The following is a 10717-nucleotide window of genomic DNA, read 5'->3' on the forward strand; positions in this document are numbered from 1 at the left end:
TTAAAATTGGTTTTAACAGTACAGTTTCCCTCAGGAAGAAAAGGGTTCAATTCTGAAAGGTGACATTTCTTTGCAAAAGTAGAAAGCTATAACTATAAACTTACCACCAGAGTTATAGTCTACTTATTGTAAACATGAGATGACAGGACTTTAGTCATCGTCATCTCTAGCATACTCATGTTAGAGAAACTAAAATGCCAACAGGCTCACCAGGCCCTGGACCTGACTTGGTTACTCTAGACTCAAGGGCTCAAGACCCATTTCTCAGTTACAGCTCAAATGCTACTCTTTCTCCATCAGCGCCTATTCTGAGTTGTCTTCCTCTACCCTGTGCCCAACCAGCTGTGGCTTTTTTCACTCCAGGGTATGAAATGGGAAAACTTCTTCGGATAAGTAATTAGTCAATTAACTGGAGAAGCTCTGTCTTTCCAGGTCCCATCATAGAGCCAGGCAGAGGAGATATACCCTGCCTTGGTCTCTATCAGTTCCCAGGGCCTCTGGGAATTTTAATTAGACATCAGTTCCTAAGGCCTCTGGAGATTTTAATCAGAAAGCAAGTGATTAGATAAGATGACCGGCCTTCATCAGGTACAGTTACTGCATCTTTTATATCTGTCCATCTGTTTGAAATGCAACCTGTTTAATTTCCCATGAAATCCTGATAACATCCCTACAAGTGAAAGTGTGTTAACAAGCAAATACACCAGTCATTCTGGGAGCTGGTGTGCATGGGGTGAACTCACACACGGAAATATGCCCTGGCTGCACGGCACAGCCAGAGGGACTGGGTGAGCTTGCAAGAGACAAAGTTAACCTTGGTATTTGCCATTTTGCCCTTCTCTGGGGAAATAGAGAAGATGGGGAGAGGAGTTGCCATATAAGTGGAAAATTCAGCATCTCTGAATTTTCTTTAAATGAGGTGTTGAATAAAAACGCAGTTTCCTGTTAGAGCAAGGAGAGTGTAATACAGAAAGAGGTCAGTAGTAGCTCCCTAATATTTCACTTGTGTTCCCAGGCAGACCTAAATTCTTGCATGAACGAAGATATACTAGGAAAATAGTCTTTTGAGTAGCAGTTTCTAAAGCTCCAGTTCACTGTGGTTCTTGAGATGAAAAACACAACTGTGAATGAGTGTGGGGGAATTTGCTTTAGAGTGTAGTGACGGCTTTTCTTGTGTTTTCTAAACAGGTGAAAAACGCAGCCGCCAATGTACTCAGGGAAACGTGGTTAATCTACAAAAACACAAAGCTAGTGAAAAAGATCGACCACGCAAAAGTAAGAAAGCATCAGCGGAAATTCTTGCAAGCTATTCATCAGTAAGTACCTGTTTTCGTTTCTGTCTTCTTTCTTCTTAGCCTTGGCTTTTGATTCTTGTGCTCGCTGGTCCTCCCTTGGTGAGGGAGGAAAAGAAAAAGGCACTGCCATGTTTGCTCCCAGGAGACATCTCAGATTCTAATAATGGACCCCAGAGAAAGGCTTAGTTCCTTTTATGGCTGGAAAGCATGTGTGCTATAATCAAAATACCTTTGTCTTTGGGGGCCATAATTTCTGTTAGAATTATATTTAATTAATGCATTTATTTTTATAGTTTGACCTGAAATGTTCAGCTTGAATCCACGGTAGAATCTTGGGAGAAGTGGGGAGGGACATTATATGATCCATCTGGATTTTTACATGCTAGCAAATATCTTTATATAACATAGTATATTTAATTGTCTTAATTCTGCAATATTCAGTGACTTCTTAATCAAAAAGTTTGGGGTTATCTATATGCTGTGTGATCATTATAGAGTTGGCATAGTTCAATTTTCTCTTAAGTTACTTTTATTTAACTGACATAAGCTGTTGATGCATGTCTTTGTTATATAATTACTTATCTTTTAAGTTAACTGTCTGTACCTCATAAGATTCAGTGATGACTGAGAAACAGACCTTTCCAGGCTGACATTTTCTTCACATGTGGGTATCCACTGTGACACCAGACAGACTTGCTCTTAAAGCCCTTTCTTCGTGGCCACATTTGTGGCTCAGGAAAGTGGTTTTCCTTGTGAGACATACCAGGATAACAATGGAAATGTGGGTAAATATTAGGTCTTTGCCTGTGCCACATGATTGGCCTTCTCAGACCCAACCAGTACAACAGACAAGAAAGCTGTGAGTCTGGGATTTTTATTTACATATTTAGTTAATTCATAAGCAACATGGTACCACTAACCTTCTACGAGGAATCCATAGACTTTCATTTTCTGACTTTTCACTGGTTCAGCCTCTGCCCTGCTTGGTTGGGATATTAAGGTATCCTGGTAAGTCTATAGTGTGCCTATAATGATGCTCATGTGCATACTTCTATGGGATTGAGACCTCTGTTAGTGCAAATAAAACCCAAGTAACTCTGGAATTAAAATAGAGATATCTTTGCACATGTGGTAGAATTGTTTATCATTATTGCTCACAGCTATTCACTCGTGCTCCTTATTGCCCCCCATGTACTTTCTTTAGAAGGGGATGGTATTTCTCCTCTACCTCTGTGACTTGACTAGATAGATACACAACTGCCCTCCAGCCTGTAAGGAAATGACAGGACTAGAATTTTTAAATTATTCTTTTTAAAGTCAGGGGAAAACAAAGAGGAGAATTATGTTAGAGCTGGCTCACAAAGCAGAAGCCTGCTTCTTGAAGTTCAGTTACTTTTGGGACCCAGAGTCAACCCAGGAACACCAGCCCAGGTGGCAGCATTCCTTTCATTCTCCGCACTAGAGAGTGAGGCCCCAAGAAATATCTGGACTCTTCCTGTGTTCCCTAAGCCCATCTAGACAGCCATTTTCTCAGAGGATTCACTTGGAAAGAGCCCATTAGAAAAAGTCTGCCTTCTTAAGCTGTCAACACAGTAACCCCGACATTAATATGAACAATCACGGCAAACTATGGACAGATCATTTTTGTACTGTTAATGTTTTTGGTAGTCTATTTTGTTTGAGTATGATAGAAAGCTTCCCCTTCTGGGTATGAGAAGACACATCCAAAGGTAAAGGGTATGCAAGATGAAGTAGGAGTAAGTATGTACATGTGTTGTGATCATGCTTCATTTTGTGTGCCTATCAGTGAAAATACAGTCATATTTGATTTGCCTCTTGAGTAAAAAATCCAAAGCATGCACCAATAGATTTCTGTAATGCAGTCCTGTAACTTTGTGGGTATGGTGATTATTATTTAGTCTGTTTTGTCAAGTACTTTGAGTTATAAGTACATCCATACTAATATGAGATAGTATTCTGGTATTTATTCATTGCAAAATCTTTTAGCATTACCGTAAGTTTCTTTTGTAACAAAACATTATTTTAAAAAAATTCTCTATACAAGGAAGCTGATTTTATGAACTGGCCAAAAGTAAGTGGCAAATTTGCCCTACGGGGCATGTCAGCCTGATTGGAAGGGCACATGGGAGGAACTTCTGTGGAGTTCTGCACTGGCTGCTCTGGATCGTGTGCCAGAAGTCCCCCTTATTCTTCTTCTGCTTCCATCAGACTTTTCCCATTATCATCCTTTCCTTGCCCTTTTTAATGCAATGTGTGCATCTAAAGCAGATGAGTTTGACGCAATTCAATTATATTCAGAATTGTTTTAAAAGTTAGTTTGGGGTTTGCTGAGTTCCCTGCTGTGGAGAATACTTAACATTTATGAACAATGGCAGCAGAATAAGCGTGGTTACAAGGGCTGGGTTTGGCTAGATTTTTCTACTGGTGCATAATCACTTGTCATGTGAACTTCTGTGGGGAGTTGTAGAGTGATGTCATGACAGACAGCACACAGGGCTCGATTCCTCAGGGCCAGGTCTTCACTGTCCACTGCTCCGGGGTGCACAGCATCATCCGCCCGCGCTGCAGGAAGTAGACCTAGTTGGACAAAGACTCACAAGTCATTGGCTGGAACTTGTCTGGCTTTTGCTACTCTCTGATTCTCCCTGAGAGCAATTGTAACAGCTCTGTCCTCTTCTACCAGCCCCCTCTAGCTCAGCTCTTACTCTTTTCCATACTTTATGGCCTCTTTCCCAACAAGCGACCTCTCTAGCCTCTGATGAGTCTAAACTCTCTAGGTCAGTGCCCTCTTTTCGGTAACGCGTTTGTCTTTATGAATTGTCGCTCAATGCCATGCAGTATTCTCTCTCTCTAACTTTCAACCCTTTTTCTGATAGCAGCTTTAACTTTTTCATTCTTCTGTCTCAACCATGGAGCCATCAATCAACACGAACTTGTCTAGAGCCAAGAAAGCTAATGTGCATAATTTATATTAGAGGGGATTCTGAATAGCCCCGATATGGAAAAGATATGCTTTCCCTTCAAAAGAACCATTATATCTGTCATTCTAAGCCAAAGTGTTTCCTATTATTTCCCTGAACACCAAGTATGAAGAGGCCAACATGACTTTTATGCACCTTCTTCATTCTGAATTCTGGTGTAAGAGGAAGCCAAGTGCTTTCAGGTAGGCAGAGTGTAGTAGCAACAAAGGATGGTGATGAACTGAATAGTGCCAATCAATGTCAAGATCCTGCAGGGTCTTCCAGCTGATGAATCGAGCCCCCCTGTGCACAACTGAACACCACATTATGTTATTTTGTTCCGGAATACTTTACAGTTTCTTTTCTTTTGTTTTGTCTTTTTATTTCAACAAAATGAAAATAGAGCTCGGAAGTAAGTTGTGTGAGCTGTTCCTTTCAACATTTGCAGAATTTTCTACTGGCTGCATGCACCCAGCAGATCCTTTATTTGTGAATTTTGGTAGTCTGATTGCTGCTATGGAAATGTGATCCAAAATCATGATATTTTCCTGTGATAAGTGAAGTTCACAAGGAAGAAATCAACATCTGTTTCTTAATCTTTTGTGGGAAAAAAAGTGTACTATCCATGTGCATGTTACCTTTTATTCTGGCAGCTGCAGCTTGAGCAAGGTTTCAATGTCTGCTCTTCTAACATCGCAGATAGTCTCAGAAGGCAGTCCCATCCCACAGGCAGATCAGAGGGCAAGACAAGCTCATTTAAGTCCCAAGAGCTAATGGGGTTCCAATCAGGGTCAGATCACTAATAAATCAATCTAGCTTTCTAGATTAGTAATAAATACCATGGGCAAAATTCTACTGTCAGTCATAGCTTGGAAATCCAGCTGAAGGACACCGGACTCCAGTGTTTTTGAAAAAAGTTTCCACTTTACCTAACAACCACCATTCTCCCCTCCTCCTGTTTTCTAAGTTCAAGACTCTCTCGTTGCTCACAAATTGCTGGAGGTATCAGGTCCAGAGCCCCAAACTTTAGGCATTATTAAACTTTATAAGAAAACTTGACATAAGTTCCCATCGTAAAAGGCATCATTCACAGTAGAAAGTAAAGGTGCCATCATCTGGTGATTTTAATCCTGGTATTGAGTTATAGCCATAGGCCAGAAAGCTCTGAGCCAAGATCCTACCCATCTCCTGTGGGGGAAAAATATTATAATCAGGTGTCAGGAGGTAGAGATAAGATAGGACCTGCCTGGCACTTTTTTTCTTGCAATAATCCAGACATTCATGGTGGTTAAAGGGAAAAGCTGTCTTTCTGCATGTTTTAGTATTAAGGTCTTATTTGGGTGTCACTTAAAGTCATTTATGATACCTCCAGCACTCCAGGAGAGTCCTAATATAACACTTCATTCCATGCTTGAAGAAGCAAAGTCAATTTTGGGTCAGTGAGAGTTGAGTCCCCAGCTAACATTGCGGCTTTCCCTACTAGACTTCCCGTCACTGATCCATAGACGGCCAAGGTGCTTTTTGCTTGATTTCCATTGAGTTTTCAAAGGTAGAATTGAAGAGTTATAAGCTTTCGTGAGCCATTTAACTTGGTTCTGAGTTTCTAATGAATACGCAGCAATGAATTGATAAGTCTGAACCATTTTAGATGATTTGAGACTGTAGTATAGGTGGACGCCATTTAGACTCTAGCTGGTAGAAGCTGTATCTTCACTGTGGAGCAGACCCAGCTACATGCTGGCTCTCCTAGGTGCAAGATGAAATCACTAAGTGCTGTAAAGACATTAGGAAAATCTCCCTGGCAGTAAAATCTTGCCCTGTGAATTTTTTATGTCTCTTATGTAGTTATATACTATTTAAATTAAAAAGTATAAAATACTCTTTTTACTCATTGAAACCATACTCAGTAAATGATTCATTATCAAGCCCAAGTGAGATTAGCATGGATTTTTTTTCTTTCGTCACAAAATAGCTCAGAGTTATTGATTTCTTTCTTTTTTTTTTTTCTTTTTTCTTCTTTTTTAGTCAGGCTTTGAATGTCTGGCTTACAGAACAGTAACCTAGCTTTCTCTTGTAAAGTCTTAATTTCCTGGACATAAGAATCATGGAATATCTACCGGGGTTCTACAATAAATAAGTTTAAAAAGAAAACAGTAAGAGTTTTTATTTAGAAAAATGACTTTTTAAGAGTGGCCTTGTGACCGTCAAATACATACAAGGATATTTTAAAGTAACTAAAATTAATCTTAAAAATAGATATTCTACCTACTAGATATATTTTTTCAAAAAACTACATTTAAAACTAAAAGAGATTCTCCCAAAGATGTGGTCTGGCCTCTATTCAAATTCAATGTCAGTTTAAGGTAAAATCAAGCAAAATAGAGTAAGAAAATTATATGTTTTGAGTTATCTTGCTGCTGGTTGAATAAAAGTGGTTTTTGTTAACAAGAATCTCACTTATCACTGTGTTTTCATCAGGTTCAAATACCTAACCCAATTCATTTCAGACTAAACAGGGTTAATACCTGTATCTAGTCACGTAGGCATAGGAAGGTGTTCATTGCTCCAACATGATGAAATTCTAGTTGCTTTGCATATTTCTTCCTATGTCTATTTGTCATGATACTGGAGCTTTAAGGAATGTTTTGGCTTTTTCTCATATGGTTAAATCCTTATGAGTCTTCCTGAATTCAACTTACCTGGTACATGGTTGTCCTGAGGACATCTCATCTCTTGCTCTCCTTTCTTTTTTGCGGTGTTGGGGAAGCATGCTTCTCATTGTACCAGACACATAACCAGTGTGGACTTTACCCCCCAAATACTGAAGGCATTATCCATGCAGTTATTTGCTCTTGTGGATTTTGTGCATGCCCTTTGAAAGCAGTGACCTGGCCAGAGAGACAAGAGGGCCTTTCTGATTTCAGATTCTGTCTTTTAGATTAAGAAGTGTGAAGATGGAACAGAGGAAACTAAATGATCAAGCGAATACCCTAGTGGATCTGGCCAAGGTAATTCAGAGGGGCTCAGCCCTCAAGGTTGTAGCCATTGAAATTAACCACTGCACCGTGATGGGCAGCACTTCAGAAGCTGCCACAAACTTAACACAGCTACCACACCACCCCAAAATGATGGTCCAATTTAGAAGCCTTCTTTTTCTAAACCTCGTATTGAGTTCATATGCTCTTTTCCCATGTACATTATCCAACCCCAATGCTAAAAGACTCCATGGGGACAGTGCACTGGAAATACCATAAGACCTCTTAGTGGAATATGAAATGATACCTCATCTGTGGAAGAACAGAACTACATACATCTTGGATGTGACTATGAGGCTCAGGGATAAGTAGAACTCATCATTCTTCTTCTTATTCTTTAATCTCAGAAATTATATTCTAAAATGAAATTTATGTTTCAAAAGAAAGTGTACTCACTTTTTATGGTTTTCTCCATTTTATTAACCAAGTACGTTCATAGTTTTCTAGTTCTTTGTCATATCCAAAAGATTTATCTGCTTTTTTAATTGTTCCTCCATAAGTAAAAGCCACTCTGAAAATATGAATATTTATCAGCTGTACAGACATCACATCCTGTTCAACTAGTTCCAAAGGAGACTCTAGAATAGAAGTATGTATGTGTTCTGCCTTTTAGCACAATTGCTTTGGCAGAGGCAACACATACATCCTGTTTTATATTTGACAAATCATATTATGTTTTTGCCAAATCTTGAAGTGTAATCTGTGAAAATTAGACATTTGGCCTAGCCTTATTAAATAATACTTCCAAATTATATTCAATGTATGCATTATCAGTAACACATACTAGATATATATATTCAAGGTAAGTATTCAGTGACTCACTTCAGGGAAGCAGACATCATTCACAGAAGCTGGGCAGTATACATACAAGCATGCAGGACAAAGACACCCTCCACTAATGTGGATTTCACTTGAGGTAGTGAAATAATATTTGGTAGTGAAATAATATTTATGTGTTGCATCATTCCTAGGTTAAATGCTTTAAAATATTGGACATTAAAAAATAAAGCTGGCCCCTTTAAGTTAGAATGGAGGAAAGGAGTATACTTTAAGAATACAGCAGGAAACTGAAATCTGCCCCACCTAGCACACATGAGCTCATGTGCTTACTCTCCAGCACTACACAAAAGGTATATACAAGGTAAAATATATTTGAGCTATTTATGCAGTGCCATACTTACTCTGACCACAGGATGATACATGCCGTAAGAGTTCAGTATTTTCGAATGAATGGATGTTGTTCACTTTTCCCAAGAATGTAGTAAAAGTGAAGTTAGTGCTCTCTGTGTCCATGGCTCAACCAGAACAAAATGCCTGTATTCTGAATGACTCTCTCAGTCAGTTCATTTATCATCTTTAAGCATCAGTGAAGCTGGAAAAGATACAGGAAGAAATGGAGTAGGAGGAGGATGTGACACAAGGAGTCTTGGACTTGGGAAAGGTGGTCCTAGGCTCAGTATAGCATCTCTATCCTTCCCTCTTGGCCACTCTCTTCTGTCTCTAGCTCTGAGCTGCTCAGCCCTGCAGTTCTGCAAGTTTCTTAACTACTTCAGGAACTATAACTAAGACCTAGACTCGTGACTCCCTCTGATCAATTCAGTGTTCTGTACAAGACAGCGTTTCACATTCCTACTTCAGGCCATGTAGCTCTAAGTACACCATTCCAATAAGGCAACCTGTAAATGTTTACTTGTGTGGTGTACTGAGGACACACCCAGAGCTTTGTGCTTGTCAGGCAAGTGCTTGGCCACTGAGCTTTAGTCCTAGCCATGGACTTGTAATTTAATATCCCCCACAACTATTAATCTTATTGAGGATTTATATTATTTGACATTGTATCTGTGAAACTTTTTGTTGGATTCAATGAAAAGAGGTCTGAGGTTTGGAACATAGACAACAAAAGATGTGTGAGTATAGATTTCTTTAAATTACTAAGTTATCTGCTCAAATCAATTGATCCTAAACTTTATTCCTACTCTCCCATCATGTTTTTACATTTCACTATCATCTGTTATCTTTTTGTTCTTTAAATCTTACCATTATTATAAAAATTGGCCGTGTTGTAATGTCACATGTTGAAATGAATTTGATATGCTAACTTGTATAAGAATCATTACCACATAAATAATAAAATGAAACATTTTTATCTAAGTTTATGCCACCTAAAATCATTGGGCATTTAACAAGCAATAACTACACCATACTTTCTAAATCATAACTAGCTAATTCCTGTCATCCTTCATTTACACCTTTGTATTAAGAATACATGGAACTTGCTTTGCAACCTAAATTGTTCAGTTAGAGGACACACCTGTCACCAGCAAGAGGCTAGTGTTGAAGCTGGAAGAGTTGACAGTTTTCTTCTGAGGCAAGAGTGATGAAGCCTCTTACTTCTCTGTTTCTGTCTTCTCAATCTTCTTTTCCAGACCCAGAATATCATGTATGACATGATTTCCGACTTAAATGAAAGGAGTGAAGACTTTGAGAAAAGGATCGTCACCCTGGAAACAAAATTAGAGACTTTGATTGGTAGCATTCATGCCCTCCCTGGGCTCATCAGCCAGACCATCCGACAGCAGCAGAGGGACTTCATTGAGGCTCAGATGGAGAACTACGACAAGCATGTCACCTATAATGCTGAGCGCTCCCGGTCCTCGTCCAGGAGGAGAAGGTCCTCCTCCACAGCGCCACCAACTTCATCAGAGAGTAGCTAGAAGAGAATAAGTTAACCACAAAATAAGACTTTTTGCCATCATATGGTCAATATTTTAGCTTTTATTGTAAAGCCCCTATGGTTCTAATCAGCGTTATCCGGGTTCTGATGTCAGAATCTTGGGAACCTGAACACTAAGTTTTAGGCCAAAATATGAGTGAAAACTCTTTTTTTTTCTTTCAGATGCACAGGGAATGCACCAATTATTGCTATATAGATTGTTCCTCCTGTAATTTCACTAACTTTTTATTCATGCACTTCAAACAAACTTTACTACTACATTATATGATATATAATAAAAAAGTTAATTTCTGCACATACTTGTTTGGTCTCTTCCCATTTCTATAACTTTACCTCTTACACTGTTTTCAGGGGAAAGTGACTGACTATTATCTGATCCACGTTGATAATTTTGATTTCCAAAATGTATCCTGAAATGAAAAGACTAAAGTGTTCTACGCCTGATTTGAGAAGATTTTCCTTCCTGAAATATTAATATCACAACCATTTGGCCCTACCCTGTTTTCATTTCACAGCATATTTTAGTGTACTTTGCTTCCAAGTGATGTGGAAACTTGGACAGTTTTATCAGGACATATGCGAACAAGGGGAAGAGACACTTTCAATAATTATTTTATTCCCATCTTATAAGCAAATATACACAAAGGAAATATCAAGGGACATCACTGTGAA

The 10717-nt window shown here is 38.9% G+C and overlaps 1 protein-coding gene across 2 annotated transcripts in view; it reads left to right on the top strand.

Moving 5' to 3' along the window:
* Kcnn2 (potassium calcium-activated channel subfamily N member 2) overlaps positions 1-10344 on the top strand; it is a 132272-nt gene extending 121928 nt beyond the window's left edge. The window contains exons 6-9 of one of the 2 annotated variants that reach the window (XM_028894137.2): positions 1189-1316; positions 4680-4688; positions 7215-7284; positions 9738-10344. In XM_028894137.2, coding sequence (XP_028749970.2) covers positions 1189-1316; positions 4680-4688; positions 7215-7284; positions 9738-10025 — 495 coding nt within the window. In that variant the 3' untranslated portion in view covers positions 10026-10344. The remainder of the gene's footprint in view (positions 1-1188; positions 1317-4679; positions 4689-7214; positions 7285-9737) is intronic. The other variant, XM_037197134.1, reaches the window with a different exon arrangement.
* Positions 10345-10717: the final 373 nt, after the last annotated feature.

Source organism: Peromyscus leucopus, chromosome 19 (assembly GCF_004664715.2).
Source record: "Peromyscus leucopus breed LL Stock chromosome 19, UCI_PerLeu_2.1, whole genome shotgun sequence".
Classification (NCBI taxonomy): domain Eukaryota; kingdom Metazoa; phylum Chordata; class Mammalia; order Rodentia; family Cricetidae; genus Peromyscus; species Peromyscus leucopus.